Source organism: Carassius carassius, chromosome 4 (genome assembly GCF_963082965.1).
Source record: "Carassius carassius chromosome 4, fCarCar2.1, whole genome shotgun sequence".
NCBI lineage: Eukaryota > Metazoa > Chordata > Actinopteri > Cypriniformes > Cyprinidae > Carassius > Carassius carassius.
This window is the reverse complement of record NC_081758.1, coordinates 14,588,235-14,602,491: the sequence shown is the minus strand read 5'-3', so window position 1 is coordinate 14,602,491 and position 14,257 is coordinate 14,588,235. Positions and strand designations below refer to the sequence as shown.

General features: G+C 44.8%; 1 protein-coding gene across 5 annotated transcripts in view; it reads right to left on the bottom strand.

The window, feature by feature from the left end:
• Nucleotides 1-14,257, bottom strand: part of LOC132137082 (regulator of G-protein signaling 3-like) — a 37,321-nt gene that overhangs the window by 4,580 nt on the left and 18,484 nt on the right. For 4 of the 5 annotated variants that reach the window (XM_059547447.1, XM_059547449.1, XM_059547448.1 and 1 more), the window contains 5 exons: nt 13,870-14,120; nt 13,224-13,307; nt 11,330-11,441; nt 2,565-2,608; nt 1,803-1,925 (listed from right to left, as the gene is read on the bottom strand). In XM_059547447.1, coding sequence (XP_059403430.1) covers nt 1,803-1,925; nt 2,565-2,608; nt 11,330-11,441; nt 13,224-13,307; nt 13,870-14,120 — 614 coding nt within the window. Of the gene's footprint in view, nt 1-816; nt 1,072-1,802; nt 1,926-2,564; nt 2,609-11,329; nt 11,442-13,223; nt 13,308-13,869; nt 14,121-14,257 lie in introns of those variants that run through there. The other variant, XM_059547451.1, reaches the window with a different exon arrangement.

Genomic DNA, 14,257 nt, shown 5'->3' with positions numbered 1-14,257 from the left:
TTATGCAGTTGTCATTCACAAACACTGCAGATGAATCATTACTCATCATATAAAAAACCCACACTTCCCCTCATGTTTAATAAAAACTTATACTTAACCATAAACCATCCTCCATTATGTTTGGGGTTTCAGAGACTCCAGTATTAAACATTATTAATTGCAATCAATTTTGTCATGTTATTTTGGTCTACAACTTATTTTTATTTATTTATTTTTCTGATCCCCAACAGATGCTATGTTTAAAAAAAGAAAGGATATGGGAAAGCAGAAAGAGAAAATGAAAGAGTGAAAAAAACTATTGTATTTTACATCTCCTATTGAAGAGGGAAAGGTTAATGTATTCATGCACCCTACACATCTAATCAGTCACATAGTAGTTTGCAGGCAGCACGACTGACACACAAGCTCAGATGCTCTTTAAAGACACAGCACAGAAGATACAAAGACACGAAGAGGTAAACGAGAATTGCTAATATGAGTCTATATGTTTATGATGCTCACTCAAGTGTATGTTAAACCCTCTGTGCATTAACCAAGATTATTACATTATAACATATATGCTTTTACTCTAACTTCACACTATAGTCACGCTTCTATCTTGTGTCATGTTAAGTTACAATTCATATTATTTAAACTTACATATTTCAAAACGAATTCAAACATCTTACTAACACACCTTAAATATCCCTTTTGCCAATAAGATCACACTGAAGGTGCTATAGAGGAAAAAAAACTCTATTTACTATATCACACACTGCAAAAGCACAAGGCACATACAGACAGAACATGCAGAAAGCAACATGTAAGTGACCTCACCTTCGTAAGTAATTGTCCCTACAAACAAGTAATGTAGTCCTCCACCATACTAGCATGCATTACAACAGCCCTGTTTTCTCTCTCTACACTCTTTCTTTCTCCCTCTCTTTCACGCAGTCACATGCGCGTGTCTGTTTGTGCTAGTCTGATGATGATGTCGCTGCTCTCCTGATGTCAGTCGCCCACCCGAGTGGAGAAAGTGAGAGAGAGCATGAATAAGAAACAGAGGAACAAACACTATGTTTAACTGCTACGTGCACTATATGGAGTGGAGCGAGCATCTGTCACATAACAGTCTGCTAAAATCAACACAAATATTGATGAAAACTACTTCGTTTTATTTTAAAATTGCACCTCTACCGACTAGCAAATCATGGTTCATTACTATGACTTAACTAAACTCACCCGCATTTTGTTTTCTACAAAATATCTGTCTACAGTATCTACATATAATATGATATACAACATTTACATCCTGTATGAAAAAATTATAAGAAATTAGATATACATCTTATACCATGGGGTCTTCAATACATATTACTTGTATTGCGCATATTATTTTAAAGAGTGAATTTTGTTTGCACAATCTTTGATAAAACTGTAATAATTTGCTCCACCTCTGAAACGGTTTTCCTTTACAGCTGATGTCATCGAGGCCTTTTATTTTCAACCTCTTCCTTGCAACCACATAAAAAATACTGCCCTTCGTTTTTTTTTTTTTCTCATTGAATATCCTGTTTCACTCAGATTATTTCAAATTGCAAAAGCAAAACAGTTTCATGCTAACTTTAAAGGGAGGGCAAGAGAGGGAAATTAAATAATGATGAAGCTCTTGAAATGCAAGGTAATTTTGCAGAAGCTAGACCAGCCTCTCTCCTGAGCGATAATGCTCCATAACTGCTGGAGAAATGCAGACGTGCAGTGGTTAAAAGCGAGACCCAAGAGGGTTTTTTTGCGAGCGATTGTGCTTGTGTTTGATTTAGTACCTGGTCGGGGCCTATTCTGTCCCTCAGGGTGAGCTGCTTGTCAATATTGTCTCTCAGACACTGAACGACCCTCCTCTTCTGCTCGGATGAAAAGGCTTCCAGGCTGAACAGACATTCGGTCCTCTACAGAGACACACAAAGACAGTATGTAAGCCACATTGAGGGATTGATTATGAAATAATCTGGTTTATGTGAGAGCAAGGACAGAATTACACATCCCAGTCTTATAAATCTGAGGAAAAATATGTTTTTAAAAGCAGGTTCCGCCTATACAAGAACATCTCTCTAAAGAAACCTCAATGTCATGCGCTGTTATGCAGGAGAATGGCATATGAGGGATGCAATCATACTCACACATTCATATCTATGTGTGTGTGTGTGTGTGTGTGTGTGTGTGTGTGTGTGTGTGTGTGTGTGTGTGTGTGTGAGGTGTTGTCAGGGAGATGGGCAGATGGCTGGGTCGATGAATGTGTTTGCTCGAGTGAGCAGGCTACGTCTTTCAGGCACGTTTACTCTGGAGAGAAAGAGCAGCTTTAAAGGCTCTAATATGTGACGCAAACCTCAGGAACAAGAGGCCCTCCATTTAACAGCCGCACAACATTTACATCCTGTAAATGTTTACCACAAGGCCATCCTGTCGGGCCGACGCTTCGATGGAAAACACATTACATCACACGTGATTTGTAGTGCAGAGCACAGTGTTAAGCACAATGTGCCGTGAGCAGAGAACGAGTGGGTCGGTGCTTAGATGCAGGATCTCACCTCTATCCAGTAGGAGATGTACAGGCGCAGTTTGTCTGCAGGAACTGGAGAGAAGAAGACAGAAGTGTGAATTTCTTGTGAATCTCGAGGCTGTCAGGTTTTTTTTTTCTGACTTTAGGGGATGTAAACACCCACATCTATTTAGATATATGTCACCCATATGTGCACTGCATAAACAGAGTGCTATTCAAATGTACTAAATACAAGTATTAAAAGATATTACAAGCATTACTGTTACGTTCATGGACTGTCTGTTTCCTTATTTGGTCTTTTCCCTGTTCTTGTTTAGTTAATTGATTGATCCCCACCTGTCTATAGTTCCCTCATTAGCTCCTGTGTGCTCAAATACCCTGTCTGTTCAGTTCTTCCTCGTCCGTGATTATTGTAAGTTAAGGTATTGTGATGTAATGATGTTAAAGTGTAGTATATTGTCTGTTATCTCCTTCGATGTTGAGTAAACTCCTCATATGATCAAGACCCTCCTCGAGCGCTTTATTCCTACGTTAGCACACACCCTAACTGTAACAATTAAGGAGGGCGTACACGGTGCGATTTTTGCTGTCGTACGAGTTCGCATGCGATTTTTTTTTTTCAATCGTGTGGAAATCGCGTATGCTCGTATGGTCGCGGCTCGTATCATTTGCGATGAATTACGAGCCGAGCAGAGTGGCTTACGAGCACTTCCCGACCTCACGATCATTTTTAAACATGTCTAAAAAGTTCGTGAGCTATCGGTTTGAATTCGTGAGATGTGTGCGGTTGAACGAGCTGATTTGTTGAGTTATCTGAAGTTGACGATCACGAACTAGGAAAAGCACAGAAGAAGAAACATGAACAGGATAGCGCCACGGCGAATGTGGACTATTGACCAGGAGGATAAACTCGCTGAAGTCTGACAGGAACAGCGAGCGCTGTATGAGGTTTCTAGCAACGTGTACCATGCTTTTTAGTTCTCTCTCTCTCGCACACACACGGATATGTAGTTTACAGGGACTCATAGACGTAACAGTATTCTATACTGTATATCCCCATACACTACCTCTATCCATTACGGAAAATGCATGTTTAAAATTTCTATTAAACACCGTATTTTTTTTTAAAAGCCATTCGGTTTACGAGGGCACAGGAATTGTTTAAATTGTAATACCTATTTCAGATATTTATAAACCTACAAGAACACACACACAGGGTGACCAAACGTCCCGGTTTCCCATTGCTGAAAAATAACATGTACGTGTAGGAAACAGTCACAGCTTGTATCAATATTTTATATGCAGTTATGAGAGAGGGAGAGCACTTATATTAGGCGCGTTCGACTTGAAGCAGCGCTGCACAGAATGACATCACCTGTATGACATCAAAGTACCGCGAGAGCGATTCGAATGCATTGGATATGTGTGCTCTCTTAGCGCTCTCGCGGTACTTTAATGTCATACCTTCTTCTGTGCGTGCAGCGGTGCTTCAAGTCGAACGCGTCTATCAACTTCGTGCGATTGCTTCTGAAATTCGCAGGTTGTAAAATCGTGTCGTATATCATCTCGTCCGTACGATTTTCAGATAAACTCACTCGTGCCGTGTGCGTGGACATACGATCTTCCGACCATCCGAATTCGCACCGTGTACGCCCGCCTTTACAGGGATATGTTCAGATTTCATATCTATAAATACTTTATATTTACGTAAACATAGTTCCTTTTCAGGAACTCGAGCTGCGTCTAGCGCTTTGGGGAACGTCCCTGACGAGACCGACTCTGAATATCGTGTGCAATCCGTCCATCGGAAAGGCGTGACGTCACGGGCGGGGTGACGTAGCGACCAGGAAGCTATAAAAGCACGTGCCGTGCAGCTGGCCTCAGCTTCGCGTCTGTCAGCAAGCGCTCTGTGTGTGCATGTCAAAAGTCTGTCCCGTTGGTCCTATTTATTGTTGTCTGTCCCTTAGCCATTAAAAGATCGCTAAAACAGCTCAATATGCCAAAACTAAAGCAAAAGACCAAACATATGAAGGGTGATTCCAAGCCACGTTATAGATTGTGTGTTCCTCCCTGTCCTCGCTACATTACGAGCGGGGATACACACAGTCTGTGCGTGGCTTGCCTGGGATCGAAGCACGCTGAGTCGGCTCTCGAGGGGGCCGACTGTCCGCATTGCGATCGATTGCCAATGCGGACACTTCGATCCCGGAGGGCTCTCTTCGAGGAGGGAGCCTTCACCAGCGTTCCTCGCGGTGCTGGCCCCGCTTCTGCCGAGGCAGAGCGGCTGCTGCACTCGTGGGGATCGCAGGTGGATCTGTCAGAGGGAATGGAGACGGGCCAGTCCTTATCTCCTTCCTTATCTGCCAGATCCGGCGCCCAAACCCTGGGTTCGGAAGCACGCTCGTCGGTTTCTTCCCCCCAGGGTGAGGGATCAACTCTTCACCTCTCTTCCTCCGAGGAGGTCGATGTGGAGTCGGTTGCTGGGGATTCGCCACCCCTGTCGCCCCAGTATGAGGAGCTGTTGGAGGTGGTTACGCGAGCAGTAGATAAATTAAAAATCGAATGGCCTGCTGAAAAACAAACCGAGCCGCAGAGAAGCAAGCTAGACGAACGCTTTCTGCGGCCGAGGCAACCACCTCCACGTCGGAGCCTTCCATATTTTCCCGATCTCCACGATGAGTTGTCGAGATCGTGGAACCACCCTTATTCAACCCGCCTCTTCGGCCCCGATTCACTATATTATGGCAACGTGATGGGGCTTGGAGAGCGGGGTTATAGAGCGATGCCACGGGTCGAACAGACGCTCGCGGGCTATCTGTCGCCCGGTTCGGCATCGTCTCTTAAGGCTCCGACATTGCCCACTAAGCCTCTTCGAGTTTCATCATCGCTAGTGGGCAAAGGTTATGTGGCAGCAGGTCAGGCTGGGGCTTGCCTTCACACTATGGCAGTCCTTCAAGCTTATCAGGCTGACCTGCTGAGAGATGTCGATGAGGGGGAGGGGATTAAGTCTGGGGATATAGAAGAACTCAGAAAGACCGCTGATCTCTCCCTCCGCGCCACTAAAGAGACCGCTCGCGCAATTGGGCGGTCTATGGCAGCCTTAGTGGCCGCGGAGAGGCATTTGTGGCTGACCCTGTCAGAGATAAAGGAAAGAGACAGGGTCTGCCTCCTGGACGCCCCGCTTCAAGCCTCGGGCCTGTTTGGCGACACAGTCAACACTGTCGTCGACAGGTTCCAGGAGGCACGCAAACAGGCGGCGTCGTTCCAGAGTATCCTCCCTCGTCGCTCTCGTGGTGCATCTGGGCGGGAGATGACCACGCCACATACCGGCTCCTCATACCGGGAAGTACAGAAACAGAGTGTCGCCGCTCGTGCTCCCCCACGTCGGGACCGAGGGCCCCAGCGACGCTCTGAGTCGGGGGCTTCTAGGGCGAAAGCCGATTTAAGATCTGTCATTGAAGCCCGGAAGTCCTCGACGAAAAGATCCTGACGCCAGGATCCAGAGGGCAGCCCCTGCTGGGGTAGAGCGCGGTCCACCTCATTATACGGTGCCCGCCTCACCTCAGTGCCCTCAGGAGGTCGGCCTGCCAACCCTGCCAGAGTTTCAGGGCGCAGCGGCCTCCAGCGAGCGCTACTCCCAGTTATTTTCGCCCGTGAGCGCAGCGGAGCTGGGATGCTCGCCGCCCCTTCGGGGGCCTCTTACACCAGAGGTCAGTCTCGAGAGACTGATTCCCTTAGTAGATTATTTAGCAGCGTGGAAGCTACTGCCAAATGTATCTCAGTGGGTCCTGCGTACAATAGAAAGAGGCTATTGCATTCAGTTCGGTCATCCACCACCGAAGTTCAACGGGGTTACACCGATTGTGGTCGGCCCCCAGCAGGCTCTGGTTATGGAACAAGAAGTGAATACCCTATTAAGGAAGGGGGCCATCGAGGTGGTCCCTCCTCTAGACAGGGAATCCGGATTCTACAGCCGGTATTTCATAGTTCCAAAGAAGGATGGGGGGTTGCGTCCGATCTTAGACTTACGTCTCCTGAACCGCTCAGTTATGCCACTGAAGTTCAAAATGCTCACTGTCAATCAGGTGGTAGCTCAAATCAGATCTGAGGACTGGTTTGTCACAATAGATCTCAAAGACGCATACTTCCACATATCCATCCTTCCACAACACAGGAGGTTTCTGAGGTTCGCTTTCGGGGGCAAAGCTTATCAATATCGAGTACTTCCCTTTGGCCTCGCACTCTCACCCCGCACGTTCACGAAATGTGTAGATGCGGCTCTGGTATCCCTCCGTATGCAGGGCATCCGCATTCTAAATTATATCGACGATTGGTTGATTCTAGCTCAATCAGAGCAGATGGCGGTTCGACATCGAGATGTCGTTCTCGCACACATGGGGGAGCTGGGTTTGAGACTAAACGCCAAAAAGAGTGTACTTTCTCCAGTTCAGAGAACCACCTATCTAGGCGTAGTGTGGAATTCGACCACGATGCAGGCACGCTTGTCTCCTGCTCGGATCGAGTCGATCCTCACATCAGTCGAGAGAGTCAAAGAAGGCCAGTCACTCACTGTCAAACAATTCCAGAGATTGTTAGGGCTGATGGCAGCTGCGTCCAACGTGATACCTTTTGGCCTGCTGTACATGAGACCCCTACAGTGGTGGCTCAAGTCCAAGGGCTTTTCCCCGAGGGGAAATCCACTTCGAGTTATCAAGGTCACGCGGCGGTGCCTTCGTGCCTTAGACATGTGGAAGAAACCTTGGTTCTTGAATCAGGGCACGGTGCTGGGAGCTCCTTGTCGCCGTGTAACGCTAGCGACAGACGCGTCCCTCACCGGTGGGGGTGCGGTCATGAGTGGCCACCCTGCCCGCGGTCTGTGGAGCGATCGCCATCTGACATGGCACATCAATTGCCTAGAGATGCTAGCAGTCTATCGAGCATTGAAATATTTCCTCCCAGACCTGAGAGGTCACCATGTGTTGGTGCGCACCGACAACACATCAGTGGTCTCTTATATCAATCACCAGGGGGGTCTGCGTTCACGCCCCTTGTACAAGCTGGCACACCAGATCCTTCTGTGGTCCCAGGGCAAACTCCTCTCGATCAGAGCAGTGTATATTCCTGGGAGGTTGAATGTGGGAGCAGACATACTGTCGAGGCAGGGGCCGAGGCCCGGGGAATGGATGCTTCACCCCGAGGTGGTGAAGCAGATATGGAGAGTATTTGGCACAGCCCAGGTGGACCTCTTTGCGACTCAGGAGACATCGCAATGTCCCCTCTGGTTCTCTCTAGTTCATCCAGCTCCTCTGGGACTGGACGCTATGGTACAGACCTGGCCGAGGCTTCGTCTGTATGCTTTTCCCCCTATCGCTCTGCTCCCGGGAGTTCTGGCGAGAGTACGCCAGGACGGGGTCCGTCTGTTATTAGTAGCCCCGTTCTGGCCGGGCCGACCATGGTTCTCAGATCTAGTCTCGCTCCTCGACGGCTCTCCGTGGGAGATACCGATCAGGACAGACCTACTCTCACAGGCGCAGGGCATGATAATTCACCCTCGCCCGGAGTTGTGGAAGCTGTGGGTGTGGCCCCTGAGGGGGCACAACTGTTAGCAGCCGGTCTCTCAACCAAGGTTGTTGAGACCCTACTCCAATCCAGAGCTCCCGCTACGAGGAAACTGTACGCCCTGAAGTGGAAACTCTTCACTTCATGGTGCAGAGACCGCCAGCTTGACCCAGCAAACTGCCCAGTTGGTACAGTTCTGGAGTTTTTACAAGCCAGGCTCTCTGCGGGGTTATCCCACTCCACCTTAAAGGTTTACGTGGCGGCCATAGCTGCTTTCCATGTCCCTTTCAATGATCAGTCAGTGGGTAGACACCCCCTAGTTACACGTTTCCTCCGAGGTGCACTGAGGCTGAGACCTCCAGTACGGTCCCGTGTTCCCCCCTGGGATTTGGTTGTGGTGCTAGAGGCTCTTTGTAAAGCTCCATTCGAGCCAATTCAAGACATCTCAGACAGACATCTAACAATTAAAACTGCCCTGTTACTGGCAATCACCTCTCTAAAGAGAGTTGGAGATCTCCAGGCCCTCTCGGTGGCCCCTACCTACCTAGACTTTGCCCCTGGTACGGCCAAAGCATTCTTACACCCTCGAGCGGGTTATGTTCCGAAGGTTCCCTCTGTCACACCACAACCTATCGTACTGCAGGCCTTCTGTCCTCCTCCCTTTCGGGAGCCAGACCAAGAGAAGCTAAACTGTATGTGTCCAGTGCGAGCACTGGACGCATACGTCCACAGAGCTGCCCTGTGGAGAAAATCCGACCAACTGCTTGTTTGCTACGGTCCTACTAATAAGGGTTCTCCTGCCACCAAGCAGACCCTTAGTCGTTGGATAGTCGAGGCTATCAACGTCTCCTATGAGTCCTCTGGTCTTCCCCCTCCTTTGGGGGCCAAGGCTCACTCTACTCGGGGTATGGCGGCCTCCAAGGCCTTCTCAGCAGGTGTGTCCCTATTGGACATCTGCAACGCTGCGGGGTGGTCCACGCCCTCCACATTTGTCCGATTTTACAATCTTGACATGCGAGCCACGCCGGGCTCTTCTGTTCTCTCGTCTTAGCTGTGCTCTTCGGATACACACTAGGCAGGGATTTGGAAGTCTGGCAGCATTGGCACATCGTTCCCCAAAGCGCTAGACGCAGCTCGAGTTCCTGAAAAGGAACGCCTCAAGGTTACGTATGTAACCCTAGTTCCTTGAAGGAACGAGACGCTGCGTCGCAAAGCCATACTCCCGGCACCCCTGCCGGCGCTTGCTTCCCTACTCGAAGCTGAGGCCAGCTGCACGGCACGTGCTTTTATAGCTTCCTGGTCGCTACGTCACCCCGCCCGTGACGTCACGCCTTTCCGATGGACGGATTGCACACGATATTCAGAGTCGGTCTCGTCAGGGACGTTCCCCAAAGCGCTAGACGCAGCGTCTCGTTCCTTCAAGGAACTAGGGTTACATACGTAACCTTGAGGCGTTTTCATTAATTGAAATAAAGCTGAAATAAAATAGAAAAATGTAAAGAAAACCTTAAAATAAGTCGAAGCACTACAATTCTGAAAACTAAAATAAAAAAATCTATTAAAGAGAAATATTTATAATAAAGAGAAATATAAAGCAAACAATTACAAACTAAACAATTATTTAACTACAATTACTTAACTACAATGTAAATTAATAAATGAAAATATTAAAGTAAAGGCTAAATCAAAATATTAATAAATACTGTGTATAAATATATATAGGTCATGCAGAATAAAGCATTAATATGCAATTTATAAGTACTAATAAACAGCCAATAATATGCATGCTAAGAAGCAACTACTTAATATTGAGAAATGGTCCTTAAATAAAGTGTTACAGCGCAAATACTGATAATTAGAGTATATGATTTTAAAAAAATATACATAATTTTCTTTAACACACATTTCACATATTGACATATTAATATTATAATATTCATTTTGCCCCTCTGTACACATTCTGGCCTATCTGTTTTAATAATGGATTTTGACTTCAAAGTCAAGTGCCTTGACCAAACAACTAATTTCATATCCAACAGGACAAAGGTCAGCATAGTGATGCTATTAAAAAAGAGAGAGATGTCAAATAAAGGCTGAAGATAGAACTGCCCTCTGTGCCACATGCTGAAGTATTTCTGTTCTCAGGAAGGTAAAGAATACACTGTCCCGCCCAGCCTGCCTATAACTGGCCTTACCGGAGACATGGCCATTGTTCCCAGCAGACACAGAGAGTGAGGAGAGCTACGCTCTCATGACACACACATACTCATTCCCACAGTCCTGACGCCTCCTTCCTGACTATCGCTTCTAACACACAGTCATAAATAACACAGGGTGGACCTCCTTAACATCCCCTCTACACTAAACAATAAACCCAGAGAGATGAGATACAGCTAGACTGAATGATTGAGAATGATTAAGACAGAATGACAAACTGACAGACAGGCTGATAGAAAGACAGAAAGATAGTCTAATATTTGAACTCATTACAGATGAAGACATTTAGTTCACTTCAGGATACATCTTAAGGTTACATCTTAAACGGATGCAAACCAGGCACTAGCACTGCCTTTGAAACACAGCAACACGTTGCAGGGCTCAACAATAACAATAGCTGGATGGCCCAAGGCCAGTGTGAGAGAGTTTCTTGATAGTTGACAGAAATAAAACTCGTTCTATCAGGCCAGAACTGCACTGTCACTATGTATTATGTTTGTTGATCATGCACATGTGCTTTATGTTCCATGCAAACTTTTCTGTGATGTCATCGAAGCATTAAACAAACCAGTCATAATTTGCACATTATGTTTTCCAATTAAGGTATGTGTATGCTTTTTAATTTTGTATAATTTTTATACAGCAACATTATAGTATTAGTATCATTAAAAGCCTAATAAATAATGTTATTTAAAAAAAAAAAAATTTTTAAAGACACTTGTATACCAAACAAATACAGTGTTGTAATTACTGTACAAACTTCTCTGTGTAAAACATAATTTACCTATTTATATTGACATACATTGATGCTGTGATTACATATGAACAATAATGAAAGACACAGATTGAGCTGCTGCCAGACAAGTGCACAATGAAACATGAGTCATGCTTGATATTATGCCTCACTTTTGAGCACAATGTGCAGTGCTCCAAAAAACAGCTATCATAGCAGGACAAAAAAATAATAATAATTACAATGTCTTCTACACAGAGTTAGTGGAAAACAGTAGTACACACCGTCCTGCAGCTGTATCTCATGGAGGTAAAGTGGACTCTGTAGGACATTACAACGGCCCGGTTCATCTTCCCTGGTCAACAGCATGAGGTCTGTGTAGATGAACACTGTAACCTATAGAGGGCGATACAGACAACAATCAGTACCGCACTGAAACATCCCCATCTGACCTTCTTGTGTCACTCTCACTCAGCTTCTACCAAGTGAAGACAAACATAATTCTTTATAATGGAAAACATAAGCCTATTTATAGCGTTCATTTAAACTGGAGAGCAGATGCAGTATTACACTGAGAATTAACTGTCCTTTACTTAATGGCTTAAATAATATTTGACAACTATAATACCAGTTAAAGTTACGATGAATCAGGTAAAGTCAAGTTAAGGTCATTTAGGAAGGGGGAAAGCTCTGATTCCCACACAGAAAGCAGTAGGCTGGTTGCGCTGCTTTGCCTTTCATGGCACCCACTGCCCAGGCTTGGAATTAGGCCAACTTAATAAAAGCAGCTGATCTAAATCACAGGCGAACACACACACGCTCGTTCTAGGACACTGGAGGAATGTGTTTAGGGATGTACAGCTCATCCGTCTTAAACACTCTGATCTTTAGAAACTCTTGACTGCATTACTCAAACAGGTCTCTCAGCAAAATTGAGGTCAGCTGGCATGCAGAAGGGGGCCCTGCGAGAGAGCACAAAGGATGTGACAGACTCTCAAAGGGGATCGCTATAGATACGAAGTCGTTTTTGGAGGCTATTGAGGCACTCAGAGATTTATCTTTACAAAATATTGCTCATGCTGAGGAAGCCGAGGTCATGTTATTCCCAAACTGCAGGTTTTCTTTAAAGCTCTAGCAGAAAGAAATCTCGGATCAAGGTATCTGCTTCCACACTATGTGGAGCACATATTTTGTGTCGGGCATTACTGTCAACGAGACAAATATTTCTGCAGTTCCCAAACGATTGTTCAGTGAAATGGATCTAATAGAAAAGGTAGTGTTTCGTCCATCTCAAGAAAACATCAGGGTCACTGGACTATAGCAGGCTTTTAGAGGGGTATCATGAGCACAAGCTCAAATCTGAGCAGGCAAAATAGTCAATTCTCCTGAAAGTGGACACCAGCTCTAGGTCACCTTCAGCACCCACAAACAAGACATTACAAGAATCGTTTCTGCATATTTTATTCAAGACGAGATGTTTTAGACGGGATGTCTCTCACGCCAGATTCAGTCTTGCTTAAAAGGATATGAAAGTCATCAATAGTTAAACTAAAAGCAAAAACGTTACGTTTAGGACATGACAATGCAATCTGCAATGAACGTTGAGTAAATGATGACAGAATTATTTTTTTCGGTGTATGGAAAAGAGCAGCATAAACAATCTGCAAAATTTTCCTTTATGTTCCATGGTAGATAGCAAATCATAAAGACAATGGCAGATTTTACAATGCGTTAAGTTTTTGGATGTACTTGCCAATTCCCTTTAATATCTCGATTGTTTCTCCAAAAGAGCAATGACACAAAGAAAGCAAATGGAGACTTGTGGTTGCTTCAGATGCTTCTACAGAGATTAGTTCTTATCTCAGAGGAGTATCACAAATTGTGCTCAAATTTGCCAGTCTGCAATCAAAGGTCATGAATCATAATATGAACTTTCTCATCAAGTTTCTCATCACATTCCGAAGAAAAAATGATTTGCAACATGCCATCCATATTATTTGTGTGGCTGTATAGTCATATTATATTGCTAACAATTGTCTCATTAGTTATAAAAACACTTGTTGAAATGTAAATGAAAAATTAGTTAATTAAATACAACAGAAAACTCCCCTTATTCATAAAAAGCAATCTCTGAGCAATACATTTTCCTCTGGGGAGAGTGTGAGTTAATGGCGTTACCTTAAGAGCTATGTGTTTACTGTCATGAAGAATCATTTCCTCTGACAACATCAGGACTCTCTCAGGGCTGCAAAGGTCCAGCGGCTGCAATGCAATTAAAGACTCATTACAGCTACACTATGTGCATCAGGTCAATCATGTCATATGCAAGGGTGTGTGTCAGTACAACACATCCTAGATAAACTATAATAACAGTAAATCAGCCAATGGATGGGTACAGGTAACTGGCATGAAATGCCAAGCACTGACAGCAGTATGCTGTGGTGTGGCATATTATACTCCCAACTATTTCAGCAACATTTTTGTTTAAAAAATGTAAATAAAGCTTGTTTATTATACATGCAGATTTTCACAAACTCACTTGAGAAAAATTCTCACACCACCGAGAAAAAAAAGGCTAATTTAAAATTAGGAAAACATATGAAAATATACACTCTTATACATTCATATAGATTTTAACCCAAAATTGACTTAAAAAAGCTCATTACCCTTAATCATTCATAATTTGTTACTGACAACACTGATGGGATACACTCAGTAAACACAAAACACTGATCTTTTAACTCTGGCATTTATTTCAATATTTAAAATAAAACATAAAAAGACTGCATAATAAACCTGGAAGATAAACAGATTCTGTATATACCTGAACAAAAACTGGGAAGATGAGAATCTTGGGGGCCAGGCTGACGTATGTGCCATAGTTGGAGTGAGGCAGGTGGGACTGGACGATGGTGCAGTTCTGGTAGTTGGCAAAGCTCTGTCTGTAGGATGAAGGAGGCATGCTGGTGGTCTTACTGTTCATAGACCTGCACAAGGTGGCTTGTGCTTGCAGCCCCCCATTCTGCAGGTAGTCTGGGCTCTGCTGCAGTCCTCTGCCAGTCTGATAGATTCTTCCTATGAATCAACATGAATAATATCAAAGACCATGGTATACACAATTCCCTTCAAAAGATTAGGGTTGGTAAGTTTTTTTAGTTTTTTTAGAAGACTTAAGCTTACCAAGGCCACGTTTATTTGCTCAAAAATACAGT